The 18,600-nt window shown below is 36.6% G+C and overlaps 1 protein-coding gene across 1 annotated transcript in view; it reads right to left on the bottom strand.

The window, feature by feature from the left end:
• The window catches only part of RP1 (RP1 axonemal microtubule associated), a 181,291-nt gene that overhangs the window by 8,814 nt on the left and 153,877 nt on the right, over positions 1-18,600 (bottom strand). Inside the window, 6 exon segments of the mRNA XM_065629346.1 lie at positions 1,307-1,382; positions 1,511-1,665; positions 6,227-6,449; positions 6,992-7,170; positions 7,472-7,531; positions 9,432-9,639. Of these exon segments, the coding sequence (XP_065485418.1) occupies positions 1,307-1,382; positions 1,511-1,665; positions 6,227-6,449; positions 6,992-7,170; positions 7,472-7,531; positions 9,432-9,639 (901 nt within the window).

Here is an 18,600-nt window from a genome sequence, read left to right as displayed (position 1 = left end):
GGCCAAACAAGTCTAGATACAATACAGACACCCTTAATAATCTCAAGTGCTTTAACCCCTTTGGAAGAAATATATTATACATCTGCCCAATCCTCTTTTTACAACACACACAGAGCCAATAAGCCCCGAAGTCCCTCCTTCGTGAATCATGTTTTGAAACCCCACTGGAAAAACCTTGCCTGTCACACTCTCTGTGGAGCCCTTTCGCAATGTGCAATTGCCATATTCAATGGCTGTCAGTCAGACAGATGACCACAGTTAACTTTCACAACTGAAGCTGTGGGAAACGATAAGGAGCTCTATGTCCTGGTCCCCAACAGCAGCATGGTGGGGCAGTCCCCTTCCCTTCCCTTCCCTTCCCTTCCCTTCCCTTCCCTTCCCTTCCCTTCCCTTCCCTTCCATAGTGACTGCAGCCCCCACTGTGCCCCCTCTGCAGCCCCCAGCAGCCAGGGCAGACCATGCTGTGGCACAGGGTGCGTTGACCAGTCAACCTATACATACACACATACTGCACAAATGTCTTTGACATTTTTATGTTTTACCAATTTGGTTGAAATTGGGCGGTGAGTCTTAAAGGTTATTATAAGGAGCCAAGAGATGGGGGAAAAAAAAGAAAGATAAAATGCAAATGTAGAACTCTTATTTTCCTAGAAAACTCTCTGAAAATGGTCTACTGTAATACATAGTAAGTAACAATTTGCAATTATATAGCAAATTTCATTAAAGGACTTAAAAAACCTATACAATTAATTCTTCGAATGTTCCTTAGTAGCATGAAAGCCATCCTACAGATGAAGCAAAGAGAAGTTAAAGTTATGATGATTTTAATGGAATTCAGTGACAAAACTGCTGTTTGCCTAAGACGGATAAAATCTCCCTCCGAATGTCACAGGGAGGAAACAGAACAGCTGGGGAAAACAGATGAAATATCTGAATTGCAGAAGGACATTTAAAAAATACCAGTTTCTTACATGAGTTATAATCATCCTCCTAGATCACTTATTAATAGACCATGTGCTAATAGCAGAATATAATTATTCATCATCTTAATTTTTTTCTTTTTTTTTTTTCTTTTTTTATGGCAAGGAATAGTTTATTTTCTTGATGCACTATGAGATAGCCTTTAGATCCAAGAGTTTTAATGTGTCAAAATGTAGGGTTTTGCTTTATAAAATATTATGTTTCAGCAAAACCAGCCAAACAAATTAATAAGGATTTAACTGTGGTAGTGACTCCATTGCCTTTAATAGGATGCTAGCTGTGTGATTCACATCACTGACTTTAGAGAGCAGCAAAAGTACTTTACCTGTTTTACTGCTGATCAAAAGAACAACTTTGTCCAGTTCTCCCAATTCAACAGCATCCATGATAACTAGAAATGACTAAAATAAAATTATTCAGTACTACAATCTTGAACTATATTAATTATATAGGAAGATTTGAAAATAATATATAAGTAGTACAAGAATGGATTAAGGGATAAATTTTAAAGTACTTTAAGACAGAATACCTCGTTGTCTTCTCCCTGCTGGACATTCTGCAATGACCAGAGAAGGGATCTGTTCCCTGTGTCACCATGAGTACCATGTATAGATGCAGTCATATGCAGTAAATTTCTCTCACTCAAAATATTTCTAGAAAACACTGTAAGATGATATGTAACCACTGCAATATCAAGCAGAAAGAGATCCTGTTGAGACTGTGCCAGAACCTTGCATAGTTATTTGATAACATAACAATGTGCAGTCAGATGCAACCGAAATTTGACACACTTGAAAATAATAGTAAAATTCAAATTTTTTTTCAAATTTTCCTTAATTTTGTCCTGTAACTATAAACATTGGTGATGCTGACAACTTTACATTAGATTAGGGAAAAGTGTGCCTATGCTTTATGCTGTTTTTAACAGTAGCACGTTGTTGAAAAATTACTGCAGTCAGTTGCCTTTTTTTTTTTAATGACATATGCCTAATAGATGAAATCCTAATAACACTCAGACTCATCAGTTCCTTTTGGGATCTTTACAAAAACTAACTTTAGCTGGGGAGACAAATCCTTCAGACTTCATATTCAAAGAGATGGTGAGAGAAGCCGCTCGTGTGTGAGTCAGAGCACCTGAGTCGCCACTTCGAACTTCACTGTAATGGAGAACATCCAGTGACTATGGAGGGAGCCCAGGAAGAAAAGTCTCTCTCAGCTGAAGTTGTCACCCATTAATCTGTGCTGTTTGTGATTTATGCAATGGTTATAGTTATTTAATTGAAGATGACAACATCGGAACACCTTTTAAAGTAAATGCGTAAACAGAGCATCTGTTTATATTCATTTACATTTTACTCATAGAAACAGATGATGTGACAGTTATGAATATTTACCTCTTTTAATTTACTACCCATCATCTCCTTTCTATTCCTGTAGACAGTCTGGTAGAAGGGGACGAACCTTGACCTTGCAGAAAACTTCTGTAGAATGTGGCTCAGAGCCCAGACCAGTGAGACACCCATCCCATACAGGACTTTGTATATAAACAGATTATCTGTGTCCTTTGAATGTCAAGAAGACGAAGTCCAGGTAAAGTAGATAACAAGCTCTTATCATCAGCTTTCAGATCTAAAGATCATCTAAACCACCAAGTTCAGTACAAGAACCAGCTCTGTTCTATTCAAGCTTGTTTCTTTTCCCAGCATCAGCAAGAGGAGAGAACAGACCCTTGTTGCATGCCTGCTGCAGTTGAGCAGGTGCATGGAAAGAAAGCCATAGTGACGAAAACGTATTTAGTTTTACCTACAAAGGTAAAACTTAGTAAAAGCCTAAGGACTTGAAGATACAGCCGAGTTTAAAATGGGAGTCAAAAATTGATGCTGCCCGAGGAACAACAAATCATGGCATGGTAAGAAATAAAAGAAAAGATTAAATACAAGGACTGCATGGAATACAGTGGATGGTGTTATAACCAAGATGAAGAATCAGTAGAGAAAACCATATATTTGGTCAGGGATGCAATGCAGTGAGTGGGTCACTACACAGAGCAAAGAAATCTGTGCAATGCTATTTTTAGATATACCTCTGATTTCCTAAGTGACCTCTTTTTATTTTAATTGACCTCTGTTTAACTGACCATAGTCTCCCAGATCTGAAATTTGAGAAGTGAGGCTGCACCAGTCCAAAATAAAAGTGAAAAGATTATGTTTGAAGGCTTGTTTCCTGGATCACTATGTCAGAGAGCAGCAAGAGTGTGACTGTCCCACGAGGGTAGACAAGACATGAGCTGAGCATGACCCCAGCACAGGCAGTGCCCTCACTGACCAGGGAACAGTTCTGCAGCACCTGCATGTGGCAGGCAGATCTGCCAATAGTCTCAGATGCAGCAGACAATGAAAAAGATCTCAGATCCATCCTGGTGGTCTAGCAGGAGGAGCAGGAGAAAGGGTCAAAAACAGGACTGAAAATTAGCCTACAACATAGGTCCAAGGTTCATCCAGAAGAAAGGGTCAGAGAGAGGACTAGAGTCAGATGCATGTCTGATGCAGCTCAGGCATGATCTTAAATGGACATCCTATGCCCATCACGGCTGGAGGTTCCAGGTGAGTCTTAGCCAAGGCAAGTAAGATCTATTGTCTTATCATGGCACCGACACACTGTAGTTCGGCTGGAGACTGAATTGAATGAACTTTGTATCAGATTATACAGAGGATCGAACTGGCAGAGTACAGAGAAGGGCAATTGAAGGAGACTAATGTAAAGAAGAGGGTTAAAATGTTTAAATGATGGTCTTTGTTCAGGTAGTGGGATCAGACCATCACAGGGCAAATGCGGGCAAGTAAACTTTTAGCTCTAGTGTACTGAATAGATTTGAGAGGGGAAAGATGAAAGGAAATCTCTGAAAAGAAGCTACATGCAATGAGGATAACACATACATGAATGTTACAACTCCATTAATTTTATAATATTCTTATGATTTCCTAATCTCAGTGTGAATTCTGGCTCTGTGTTAACTTTGTGGAAATAATCAGCTATTTGAAAGTTGCATAATAATTTTTTATTTCACCTTTTTGCAATTTCATTGTTTTGTCTTAAAAGTTACAGTAGTGCAAAATTAATCTTCTGTACAACCCTTTATGTGAGAAAGAGAAAGCACTGTTTCATCCTTGGGGATTCCTGAGGTGTATGCATCTCAAAGGAAGGTACAGTGAAGAGAAACTATTTATGTATATACCCAGCTGGAGGCCTCTCCCCATTAATACACCCAAAGGCATGTGTGTGCACAGCCAGATCTCAAGGGTCTGCAATGTATTGTATCAACTGTGTTTTGATGGTTTCAAGTAGCCATTAGCATATGCTTCATCACAATTTGAAGTACAGAATAAAAAAAGGAAAAGATAAGTAAGAAATGAAATACTAAGGCACTCTATGAATGACAGAGCTGTATCTGAAATTTAACAGCACATGACTTCTGGTTAAGGTGATTATGATCAGCTGCTTTCCATTCCAATTAACAAAATACTGATTTTGCTTTTAGCTGAGAAAAAGGAAACCAAGGGGAAAATAAATTAGATCCAGAAAGCTGACAGAGGAGCAGATCTGTTTTGCACAATAAATTTCAAGTAAGTTTATGCGTAAAAGATCACTTTGAACTCTCCGTGTGCCACCTGCTGTGGAGCTGCTTCAAGCTGTCTTGGACATAAAATGGAAAAGATTTGGGGGAATATGTTTTTTCACTGTCCCAGCTTTTTTCTTCACTGTGGTTACAAATCCCTTCTTGAAGACTTCCAGAGCACATGTGGAAAGAAATAAATGAAACAGAGATGAGCTATTTTGTTTGTTTGTTCTTTTACCTAAACAAATAGGTAGTATAATACCTATTATATTTTTGTGTGTGTGTGTGTGTGATTCTTTATCTCTTGGTCTCAAAGCACGTACAAAGAAGGAAAATATTAAAAAAGAAAAACAAGGGGAAAAAAAAGAAAAAAAAAGAAGCAAAGGGAGAGGAAGTGATTTTTTCAACCAAGAGGTCAGTGGCAGAGCCAAAGTCAGAACCAAGGTCATGAGGGTTCCAGTCTCACTGCCCATTTATCATCCATGCTGCATCTTTGTCTCACCATTTCAGTGTGCTTCTACATGTACCCTAAATACTTCTGCATGTGACAGTGATCAGTCTTTTGCAAGGGGCATACTCGTGCTTTATGTTAATCTGAAGGCCTTTTTTGTTTCAGTCTGGTTTCTAGAAGATGAAAGCCATTGAGCCCTGTTCTGTACCCATCCTGTGCAAGCCTTTAAGTGAAAAAACAGCTCTAAGCAATATAAAATCTAAAGCCTAAATACAAAATTTAAATTTTCACTTGCAACCAAAGTATGCAAAAAGACCCTCCTGTTAACTCTACTGAGATTACTTGCATGTTTACATTTAGACACATGCAAACACCTGCCTGAAACTGGGCCATAAATTCCAATCCAAAGTGTATTGGCGTAGTTCATTTAACACCTACTTCAGCTCACTTTCAAGGAACTGACTTTCTTCTTTCCTCAGGTAATTCATTTGTTTCCTGCACAAAACTCAAGCACAAATCATTTGAATATTAAGTATCATTATTTGGTGTGTTTATTGAATTGATAATTGTTCTGTCATATGGTGGCATTCAATAGGCATCGCATTAGAAGCATGCGGAATATACAGTGGATTTTAGGGTTTCTTTTATTTTGCTTAAGCAAAAAGGTGACGTGTAAGAAAATTGTTGAGCTAATTTTAACAGGAATAAATATTTGGAGTGCATAAAGGTAGTAAAGCTGATGCTTATATGTAGTTTTAAGCCGTTATTTACTGAGAATCTTTGTTTGGAATTTGCAAACAAAATAAATTGCTTAATAGTAAACGAGCTATAAAAACCATGTTGTTAATGTCAGTAATATGAGCAGCTGAGGACTAAATGAAGGAGAGTAGAAATACTACTATATTGCAAGAAAGGGATATTTCTTATAAACTGTTCATTCTAGCCTATAATAATGGTTCTGTGCAATCAAATGAATATTGCATTTCTCACTTTATGGTACAGAAATTAAGCTGAGTGGATAGTATTTTCCTTCATACAGTTCAATTTTTTATCCAGACTTTATGAATCATTAAATAAAGACAATAAAATGTTCTGTTTTGATAAAGGTTTCGGTTGTAATATTAGGACATGTTAACCTCCTGGACCACTCTACTGCTTTAAAGTAGATTTATACCTACCAGAAAGTGCTTCTTTTAATGGCCACTCTACAGGGAATTCAATCCATCTGTCTCCATTAAGAGAAAGAGGAAGTGTTTTATTTATGGTGAGACTAAAGGTATCCAGGGTTGATGTGTTCTGCATTTTAAAGTGACGAAGAAACAATTGGGAGATGCTGTCTTCCGAACTCTGGAGACCGAGTCTCACTTTATAAAGCGCTCCCAAGTCAGATGGTAAATGTATCTAGGAAGCAACAAAACAATGAGTTGGCATCCAAACAGAGATATGTAGTTAAATGCATAGGTAATTTACAGGAACAGAGGAAGTTTTCTCTAAAGGGGTCAGCATGGACCAAGCCCCACTTGCCTCTGTCTTAGTGCTAAAAGTCCCATTGAGTTCAAAGGCAGCAGAACCAGATAGACTGTAAGCACTTATGGAAATATTAGCTTTATACTCCAGGGGCATTCATTGTAATTATTCTATCAAATTCAAATTACATACTGCACTGATTTCTAAATGTGAATACTTAAAGCCATTTAAATGGATATGCATTATTAACTATGACTATTTGTTGACAGAAATATATATATATGCTTGATCATCACGAACTTGAGAAAGCCAAAAACTAAAAATGAAATATGGTGTGCAACTGAAAATTTCAGTACTGCTTTTCTTGAATATTTAAACAATAATATCTGCAATGTTTACAGCACTACATGATTATTTATCTTTAAAAGTAAACTCAAAGAAAATTTAAATATAGACAAATCTATATATTATTTTACATCATATGTTATTTGGTTCTTAGTCTGATGTTCCAGTTTGTTTTCCATGGAAACCAGATTTGACTTGCCGTTTCTTCCATAAAAAACCATAACCAACTTGGATATATTTTCTGACAATTTCTCAAAGTCTGTTTTTGTTTCTTCTTGCTGTTTTGTGAAATAAATTCTCCATCTGCCTTCTGAATGAATAAAATAAGGAACATACAAAGAAAAAAGAAAATATTAAAGGTGTTTCTGTTTTCATATGTTAGCCAAGCACCTGAGATAAAATTCCACAGACATGTCTTAGTCTACATGGGGAGCATTAATACGCAAGCACTTCATCTGAGTGCTGATGAGCTCCCTAACGTATATTGCCATTTCTTACTATTACAAAGGGGAAAGTATTGTCAGTACTAGTAAGTGTAAGGATGTATTGTGATGAAAATATTCTCACATTATTAATGAATAAAAAAATTGATGTAATGGCAGAAGCTATACCTGAATTCATTTGCTCCTTTCCTAACAGGCATTCAGAAGTGCTCCTCCTCTCCTGAATTTCTAATTAAAGAAAGATTGAAGATCAAATTAATACTTTTGTAAAACAGTGTCTAAATGATAATAAATGCCTGTATTAATCTCTAGTGAGGTAATTGACTGAATATTATATAATTTAGATTAAAGATTTAACTAGGAAGTGTACAATGTGATTTTCTACTTAAGCATCATCTCCTACATATCATCCTATTTAATGAATTAACTCTAGAGCTATGTCTTTACTATGAAATGGTTGTAACATGAAGATTCAAGTATTTTTTTTATTTTAAAGCATTTCTGTTTCATTTTAAAGCATTTCTGTTTCATTTATACAATTTATGCTCTGGATGAATCAAAAGTAATTGGATGTTTTTAATGCACATTTTAGGTGTCAATGTTTCACCCATTGATATTAGCTCCCATTGATATCAGCTCCCATCGATTTCAGCGGGACTTGATATAGACCAAAACTCTAGTAAACATTAGATGGACTCCTGAACCAAAGACGGAAAAACTTGTTTGAGATTTGCCAATTATTTGTCTGGATTTGCCAATTATTGTACGAAAAACCTCACAGGAACAATTTCTTCTTCTACCAAATCAATACATTCTGGTAGAAACAGAAACTTTTTTTTTAAAATTTGAATAAAACCATGTTATATAGCCTTAAATACACTAAATATTGTTATATTTTATTCAGAAAATTCCCAACATACAATCTAAAACAAAGCTGAAATTATTTGTTTTTGCACAATAAAAACTTACTCCTTTTCTTTCTGGTTTTCAAATGAAAAAAGTTAGAGATGTTAAAGTAGAGGAAATCATAGAATCCTAGAATGGTTTGGGTTGGAAAGGACCTTAAAGATCATCTAGTTCCAACCTCCCTGCCATGGGCAGGGACACCTTCCACTATATCAGGTTGCTCAAACCCTCTTATAGTTTAAAGCCATTACCCCTTGCCCTATCACTCCATACCCTCGTGAAAAGCCCCTCTCCACCTTTCTTCTGGGCCCCCTTTAGGTACTGAAATGCTGCTATAAGGTCTCCCAAGAGCCATCTCTTCTCCAGGCTGAACAACCCCAACTCTCTCAGCCTGTCAAACGGATTGCACTGGAATTCTACTCTGTCTCAATAGGCTATTGCTGGACAAGAACCGTCATGCCAATGCTGCTATTTTCTGTAACCTAAGGACTCATCTATGCTGTTTATTTACTTCCCTTAGGGGCAGGACCATACGAAATACATCATTATTAAATGTACACACTGGACTTTGGTTGTCTGAGCTGGTTGGGGTGTGCTGTGGCTCCCTCCTGGCTGGAATATGAGATGGAGTTTGTATTGAAACCACAGCACAGGGAAGGAGGCTGGACATTCCCTTCTTGTCTTGACAAAGAGCACAGTCACAGGCGGAGGCATCAAAACTGCTCCTCTGTGCACTGATTACCTACACAGTATCAGCCAAAAGTATGTCCAGTTTCTGGCAAAAGCTGTCCAAACAGTGTGGCATAAATAATTTAAAACAGACTTCTTGAATACAATGGAGCCATTTTAATGGCTTTTTCAGTTTACCCTAGCACTTTTACTCTGCCTGGCAAGTAGCCAGCAGAAGTATTTGAAGCTTAAAAAAATTGTTTGCAAGTGGCAAACTAGAACTCAGGCTTGTAGAGGCAGCAATTTGTAAAGAGAATAGGCCAAATTTGTTGCCATTTATGCCACTGTAAATCTGAAGTAACGAAGCAGAAATAGTGGTTATTAAATAGTACTAAAAAGCAACAGTGTTCAGACACACTAATTCCCATTATAATGACAGTGTTCTACTGGAATATTTTAAAGCATAACTTCTTTATAGCAGCAAATCACAGAGCTGCATTCTATAGTTTGGAACAAATTTCTTCACAAACGACGGTTTAAAGATAAAATTGACCTGTGGCATTCAGAGTTACTGAGGCAGTTCTTTTTCCATCACGTCTGTCTTTTAGCCATGTTTGAGCCATAAACAATGTTTCTGTCCCTGAAGCTGCTGAGTCTTTTACAATAATCTTCTCCAGAAGCCAGGCGGAGCCTTTCCCTTTTTCAACCACCATCCTTTGCAGAGTCCCAAGATCTACTGCTTCTACTTGAAAAACATCCACCTGAAAAATTCAGAATCAAAAAGACATATATAAACAGAAAGCTCAAACTAAATTAACAGTGTATTTTGAAATATGAAAGAGAAAATTGGGATTTTTTTTTCACCAATTTAATAAACACCAACAGCACCAGAGGTGACAAGTTTAAAGACGCTAAACTCCTGCACTAAGCAGTATTCCCTCTGTCGTTCTGCACTTTACACTAAAACACCTGTTTCCTCACACAGATTGATCAGTTGCTTATGTTCACTTCCTAAGAGATTTTTCCTTCCCAAATTTCACATTTAATGATTTACAGGGATACCATCTTAAACATCTCTTACTCTTAACAAAATAGATACCCAGGGCTCCCTTTTGAGGGATGAAATGCAGGGAATGAGAAGGGCAGCAGTGAATATAACAGAAAGGTATTTTATTCTCTTAGGAAAGAATGACAAACTTGGCCTCAGATTTGAATTAATACTTGTGGGATTAGTTTTAATAAAAGTAATTGAATTTAGAGGAAGAATTTTACATGAAGTTATGTTTAAGTAATTTCTACTATTCTTTGTCAGTTAAAAAAGTCCATAATATTTTTTAAATTTTGAGAACACTGAAGTAATATCTGTAAAGAAAATGGTGAGATGTCAGACATTAACCATTTTCAGAACATGTGATTTTGGCTTTTTTTGAGTCTTACACCCACTTCCTCAGATGGACAGCAGAGACTAACTTCTTGGCATAGAGACCTTCCACCTGTTTTCCTTTATAGATTTATGAATTATCTCATTTCTGTTAGAGTTGATAACTGGTAAAATCTAGTGTTACTTGTGACAGAAATTCCAGCGTGATTTAAAGATGTAAAGTTGTTTTTGAGGAGACTGTATTGCAATAATGATCAAAACCACCCGCATCCTGAGAAGTCTTCTCAACCTAATTTGCTCTGAAGTTGCTCAGCCAGAGCAAGAAGGCAGAAATCCTTATTCAAAGGATTGCACAGAGATGAAACAGAAGCAGTTCTCTTGCCGCATCAGCCACAGGTCCATGTCTTCCCTGGAAGGGTTTTCCAGGTGAAGAACTGATGAAAGATTTGTGTCATCAACTTGACCAGCCTGACCAGGTTGCAACTTGCACCATGAGTTAAAATATTGCAGATAATATATGACCACCCATTAAAAAAAAAGAATACCCGGAAACAGAAACATTTCAAAATTTTTCTTCAGGTCTGGACTTGATGGGTTACCTTTAACTTTTCCTTCTCGTTTTTCATTAATATATGTACATGAAAATTTGTGTATTTGTGAACTACACCTTTAGTTTCCTAAAAATAATCACCAACCTGTCATTGAATTACTCTGTGGCTTCTTCTAGGCTGAAAGGTAATGTTGTTCAAAAATTACTGTAGTGCATCATCTAACCATCACACCTGCACTGTCACTGTCACCCATGGGTTATCATGTGAAAGGGGAAAATGAGAACAGCAAGCTGGCAACGATTTTAAGGAAAAAGTGTTAAAGAGGCACTTGAATAGCAATACTTCCTTATGATGAGTCAAGGTTATTAGCTGCTTAGTGGATTTAGACCAGCAAAAGCATGAGGTGGAAATGAGAGTTCTCAGAATAATGATGTCCTTTGGCAGCAGAAGAAATACATTGCAAGGGCTGAAATTCTAGATGGAGTGTAGGACTGCAGGGAAAGAGACTCCTCTTCACATTTTCCATAGTTAAGTCAAAAAAGTAATGTTTAGTGTCAACACTACAATTACATTTTATTACTTTTTGGACTAATTTGATGATTGAATACCATTAGTCTGAACTCTTAATTTATCTTGTGATATGAGATTGATCACTGCTTTATTGTATCTTTAGTTAGATTGGTAAAGTTATAGCATTGTGCTTGGATAAAATAGAATGTCTTGTTACACTTATTAGATAAAATGTATTAAAAATACACAGGGCTAGAAGATGGGTGAAAAACACAAATAAACTAAGAAGCATACAGACCCCGTCTCTGTTAGTAAATAAATATTTTAAGTTTCCAAAATATGAAAATTTATTTTAAAAATTACTGCTCACCCTTGCAAATGTTCATGTTTATATTAATGCAAGATTTATTTTATTGGAAACATATGAGGAAGTTTTTGTCAGATTAGAATACTTGTTAGAACAGATTTCTTTTTAAGAGAAAAGAGTTTTCCAGAGGATGACTAATTTGATGACATTATCATCAGCATCTCCAAAAATCTGTTGTCAGATATTCTGCAGACTTCTAGGCTTATGCTATCTCCAGAAGGACAGTGGGGTTGACTTGCGCTAAGCTTGACAGTAAACTCTATAGAGCTAGAAAATCTTCACACAGTATCAGCAAAAGCATTTGTAAACCATTCTCCCTGATGGTGGTGTTTCTGAAAGCACTTGCTCAGGTGCAGCATGTACTGGGAGTTATTAATAACCTGCGTAATCCAGCCACAGGTAACAGCAAGTTTTTATGTATAGGTAAAGCATGAAAGATCTTCCAAATCCTTTTTCCTCTGAAAAAAAGTATATTTTAGCTGAACAAACATCTGTGAAAACTTTGATGTTTCATTTGCATTAGGCAAACTACTTCATCATTTGCTAACACACAATTTTAATGAGCCCATTTTAGTACATGTAAAATCTCTGAAGTCCATAGAGAAATTTGTGGACGATTCAGCCATCTAATAAACTGCAAGTTGAAAAACCACTAACTAGACTAGGAATTGTGACAATTGGGGTAAACTCACTTCACAGACAAGATCACATTTTCTCTTTATGTGTACATTTGAAAATCTGTTTGGTGTAATGAGCTTTATTGTAGCCAAGGGACCAAAAAAGAATAAAGAGCAGCAACTATAATTGTGAGAGGTAGATGAACGATTTGCTAGAGACAATTTTCCAAATTTAATCCACTTTTCTCCTTGCAAGCAGATTATGAGAGATATTTCATTACAATGTTAAGAAATTGAATCATTATTAATAATTTAGCTAATATTTTTGTGGACTCATTTCAGACCACGTAGGAAATATTGGAGTTGTTGACAGGTCTTGTGTGTGAGACAATACTCTTATCTGATTTACAAACAGGTACCTTTTAAGTTACTGGAAGGTTAATTCTTTTGCAAAAAGAGAAAGAGGGAGAAAACACACAGAAGATAGGTAAACCTATGGAATATAAAACTTTTCTTTTTCATTTTCCCTTAGGGAAAAATGTTAATTGTTTTTTAGTTACTACTAGCAAATTAGGTTTGAATGGAGAAAGTCATGTTAAATATTGTTAATAATACACATTGTTTAATTCAGCACAGCTTATATTGAATTTTCTCAGAATAGTCTTAAAACTTTGTGCATGTATACAGCCCACTAAATTTTCACAACTAACATTATCTGGAGGAAGAAAGATTTTCTCCAAGGCTGAGTAGTTGAGACTGACAATGTGAGAGCCATATGTCCTCTGTGACCCAGAAGAGTTGCTCTAGCAAAACCGGAATTGACACTTTTAATATTTCTTGGATAAGAAAGATAAGCATTGAAAAATTCCTTAAAAACAATCATGCTGGTAACCCCCGTCTTTTTTTTTTTTTTTTAATCCTAGGACCCATGTTCTGAGGATTTCCTGTAAATCTATAACGCAGTAGTTTGACTTTATTCAGTACACTTCAGTGTCAGTGCTGGCAACATATCACTGTGTGTAGCAGTTGCAATAGCTCTTGTAACGGAAGAAGCATTTGAACAGTCACTATCCAATATTTACCTTTCTAAATGCCAATCATTTTATAGGCTCAGTATTGAGACTTGATGGTTGGTTAATGACGATATTCCCAGCAGAACTGAAAATGGCAAGTCAAGACACACCATATGCTTAACTTCATCAACCTGTATGCATAAATGATTTCCCATTCTGCTAATGTTGCTATCATTTTAATAGGCTTTTATTGGAAAAGGAGTTAGAGTGCTTAGATAAAGGACCTTTTCTATTAAGCTTAGCAAACATATTGATTTGCTGCCTGATTATTTTGATCCCACTGGTTAATCTGCAGAAACTCCACTGAAGAAAAAAGAGTTTTAGCTCCCACTAGGAGGCAAAATAAAGGCCCCTGTAACACTGAAAAATGAAATCAGAAACAATGTCTGAATATTCCTGTAGCAGGAGACAAAGGCGAAAAACAACTTTCGCTGAGACATCACGCTTCAGATTGTGGTTCCAGTTGCTCTGACCTGAACTCCTCCACCCTGTTACAAATGCCTGTCACATCACAACCTTGTCTTAGATGAAGATTATCTCCTTTTCACCTGTGCCAGCACAACTACACAATCAGCTTCTCTCCAGCCAAATTTTGTAAAGATAAACCAAGTGGAAAAGCCAAAATTACCAACAATATTAATTGCTTAAATTAAATAAACATTTGGACAGAGTGGTTGTATGTCACTGTGCCAACAGACTTCAGGAGTGGAAACATTGGGTGGTAAGCAGCAGCGACAACAAGCAATGATAGTAGCACTGTCTTGGACCTGCTCAGTGGAAGGATGAACAGTGCATCTGAATGTGACCTCAGCATCTTGTAATCTGTGTTCTGTACAAACATTTCTTTAAAAACAGGATGTTCCATACATCTGAAAAAGTCAAACCCTAACTTCCTCCTAAATGCACATATTTTTGCAAGCATGTTTTTATTTTATGTTAAATTCTCATTCAGAAAATAATTTTAAAACTTTATCTTTACATGCAAAAAATAATTTAAATTACACTGAATGCATAATTAGAGGTTTCTTATAACCTGCAATTATCATGGTTCATCTGTCTTCAAAAAGATTCATGAAGAATAAATGAAAGAATAGAAGAAGTAAAAAAAAAAAAAAAAAATTGCCCTGAACTGACCTTATGTTAATTTGCTTAGTATAACTGGAACTGAATCTTTTTGAAACAGAATTTGTATGCATAGAACACCAATAGAAGAAATAATAGTGGTACATTATAATAATCAGCAGCTATGACCACTCAACTAAGTCGTAAAAGACAATCAGACTTTAAGCAAAACACATTTAATAAAGTGCAGAAGGACTGCCACAGTGACCAAGATCATCAGCCACATCCAAATCTGTAAACACGCATCATAGTACACAATAGAAACATCGAAAGGGAAGAGAAAAGAGAAGCAAAGCGAAGAGGGAAGAGGGAAGAGGGGAGAAGAGAAAGGAGAATAGAGGAGAGGAGAGGAGAGGAGAGGAGAGGAGAGGAGAGGAGAGGAGAGGAGAGGAGAGGAGAGGAGAGGAGAGGGAAAGGAAGGGAAGGGAAAGGAAGGGAAGGGAAGGGAAGGGAAGGGAAGGGAAGGGAAGGGAAGGGAAGAGGAGAGGAGAGGAGAGGAGAGGAGGGGAGGGGAGGGGAGGGGAGAGGAGAGGAGAGGAGAGGAGAGGAGAGGAGAGGAGAGGAGAGGAGAGGAGAGAAGAGAAGAGAAGAGAAGAGAAGAGAAGAGAAGAGAAGAGAAGAGAAGAGAAGAGAAGAGAAGAGAAAAGAAGACAGACATCGCTTTGGACAAATTCAAACCAATCTGATGCAACTTGATTGTTGGACTGATTTAATAATACACCATGTTTGAGATCTGGTTTGACAAGCAAAGAAAATAGGGTGGATGTAATTTTTTTCAACTTTAGTTATGCATATGATTGTATAATATTTTGATTAAGACACCATAACACAGTATTCAGATGATTCTTATGTGGGCTCAACCTGGCTGATAATGGGACAATAATGTGTCTAAATGGTAAGTTTCTGAATGCAGCTGTAAAAGGAGAATATTTTCAAGCACATTTCATTGTAGTGAGGCCAGTTGATAAGCTTATGCTCTTTAATGTTTTCATGAGTTAACTGGAAGAAAACAAGATTTTAGAGATGATGCAAAAATAATTGCTAGTTACAACACCTGAAGAAATAGGGTGCTAAATTGAAGAGTTCTCTGAAAAGATTTGTGAGAGTTAATAAATCACTGGAAAGCCTGCCTTCCAGTGATGCAAGCAGCTTAATCTATTTAACTTGTCAAAGGCATATTTATTGCTTAATGTCATAAATACTGTCAAAGGCAAAAGAAATTTGGTAAGAGAGCGCTATCCATGCTAACAGTCAAAAGCATGACATAATCTAGTTCCTAGAAGTTAAAGCTTGACAAATTTTGACAGAAAATAGTGTGATTTAAAAAATTTTTTTTAAAAAACAGAGAAGAATATGTAATCTTTGAAACAACTTTCCAAGTAGATGAGTACTTCATCACTGGAAGGCATTCATTCTGAGTTAGATATATTTTCTAAAATGTGTAACTTGATGTTGATTCAGCTCTTACTGCATTGAGGAAAATGGCTGAGTATTTTATTTGCTGAAAAATGCAGACTTGGATTTACCATAACTTCTTTAATTTTTTTGATAAATCAAGCTAATAAAGTCAGCTGTATTTTGTTTTAAAATTACCCTGTTTATTAAAAAAAAATGAAACAAATGTGGCACAGAATTCACTCACACAAATTTTCCTGACTAACATAAGTCTATAGTCAGACAAGTGGTTGATTTCCCTGTAAAAACTTGAGAAAGCAGCAGACATGCTTTGAGGATAATTAATTTCATTTTAAGATAAATGTCCAAACAAAGAAATAAGGTAGCCACCTCCTGGGAGCTTCTGGTTCACCCCCTTTCTGCAGAAGAAGCACAAACCATCACATTAGAACAAATGTGTACAGTACAGGCAGCTAAAGCTAAGTGAGATGCATTTCAGCTTTAGAAATGTAATTTATGCAATTTATGTTTGAGCTCTATATAGACAGAAAGCTGCCCCTCCTAGAAATTTTTTTTAGTGTTAATTAATTTTGGCCAATTTTTAATTTTTGGCAACTAAGTTTTACATTTTTTCTTGACCTGCAAGAATATGTCTGGAAACCAAAAAGAATTATTCACACAGCTCTAATCCATTGGCCAGTGTCACAGAGGCAAACTGGGTGATTGCAATGGCATGTTCTGGCTCTGCCTCCTATAAATCTGTTGCTGACTGAAACTACTGACGAGGGAATACCATCCTGGAGGTATCACTGACAACTGCACATGGCTCAGAAATTTGCCACTGTCTCCTAGGGTTATATAAAGCTTTAGTTATGTTCTTTCTTTCTACTTTTCTCCTCACAGTTTCTGATAACGTATACCAGTCTTTCCTTCACTGTGATGGAATTCCACGTTTTCCTAGTTTCCATATGAATAATCTGGATGATCAGATTCACTTCTGTACTACAATAACTTGGCCAGAAGCCTACCACTATGATTAATACGTTTGGATCAATGGTATTTTGCAATTAGTTAATCATTATGTCGGATATCCTTTCCATAAGAGAAGGTTTACCTGCAGTTACAAAATAGTAGCATTCTAGATGTGATGGGATGTGGATGCTACAGACAAGTATTGACTTCCTACTAGCAGCCACAGTGCACTGTCCCACATTCTGGCTCTTCTAAGTGTATTCTGGCACATACGGATTTTTTCCTGAAGTAATTTTTTTTTAATTGCCAATGCTTAATCTGTGAGTACTGATACTGAACACCAACAGTCACCTCTCACTGAGAATTTTTGTATGTGCTGCAGTTACCATGGTACCAACCTGAGCAGTTGGTCTAAATATAGGGCAGGATAAAGGATCTATCTTTTCGACAACTAATAGAATGAAGTAAAAATTCACAGAGATTTTAATGCTCCAGTAACTTAGACTACTTAAAATACTGGGCACTTTCATCATACCAAGATCAAAATACTTAAATATCAGTCATAACATATTCAGTGTAGTTTACTGCCTTTGGTGGAACTGATGTGAAAAAAGCCACATTCTCAAAGAGGAAATTTGTGGATAATTCACAGCCATATGACAGAGCACACAGCAACTCTATCAAAGACCATATAAAGAAGCACAAAGAATTTCACTCACTGAAAAATGTTAGGTGCCAGAAACAATATCGAGATACCATAAGGATTTCACAAAACTGAGCCCTGTTTTTTACAGAATGTCTGTGCTGAGTATACTTCGTTCAAGATAGTGTTTGTAGCGGGTATCATTTATCAGACTTAAACTGACTCATGAAGTATGAATAAATACTATTAGGATTTCATGAAAGCTGAACTGCATGAAGTGTGCTGAAATTGCTTTGTCTATCCTTGCAGTTTTTAGAAGAACATCAAACTAGGCATCAATGTCATAGCAATTGGAAAGAGTACAATTTTTGCAGCACTGCTCCTCACACTCATTTGTCTGAGTAGATCATCAGAAGCTCAGCTCGCTCAGTGATGGCGCTACTCTCCCAGACATGAGATGAGCTACAGGGAGCTAACTGGTGAATTAATAATACCATGGACGTTATTTTATCTACCAGTTCTCTGATGGTTTCACAGGTGTTAAGGACTTTGGATAGACATAAAGCAACCTTTCAGATATAAGAAGCTAATTCAGTCTTTTACTATCATGTAACTCAGCTCATGTAAATAAAAGACCTGTTAAATGTGAGAAGAATATCTCCAATCCACTGCAAAGACCCCTGCATATTTCAACATTTCTATGTATCTGCATTGCTAAACCATTCTTTGTAACAGTCCTGACATTCTGTGAGATTAACACCATATTTTGATGTGATTTCTAACAGAAACACTGTTCCAGTTCACTAGCTGTTACTGTATAGTCAGGAGAAAAATTATTGCAAGGAAAAGCACATTTTAAAATGTCAGAACAACTGTTAAGATTCTGCATGCAAATTCTGTATCTGTTATACTACAAAATCCCCCAAACCACCAAGTCCAGATTCTCTGACTACAGGGGTGCTCAACACAATATGTGATTAGGTTGGTATAAAAAGAGGCATTCTACACTTGAGAGTCTTTTTGGAGTTACTTATAAAGGGAAGAAAACATTGGGTAATTTCCAAAACATGTCACGAACAAAATGTTGCTGC

The sequence above is a fragment of the Caloenas nicobarica genome, chromosome 2, assembly GCF_036013445.1.
Source record: "Caloenas nicobarica isolate bCalNic1 chromosome 2, bCalNic1.hap1, whole genome shotgun sequence".
Lineage (NCBI taxonomy): Eukaryota > Metazoa > Chordata > Aves > Columbiformes > Columbidae > Caloenas > Caloenas nicobarica.
Note: the sequence above shows the minus strand (reverse complement) of the source record. Positions and strands in the feature narration are given on the sequence as shown.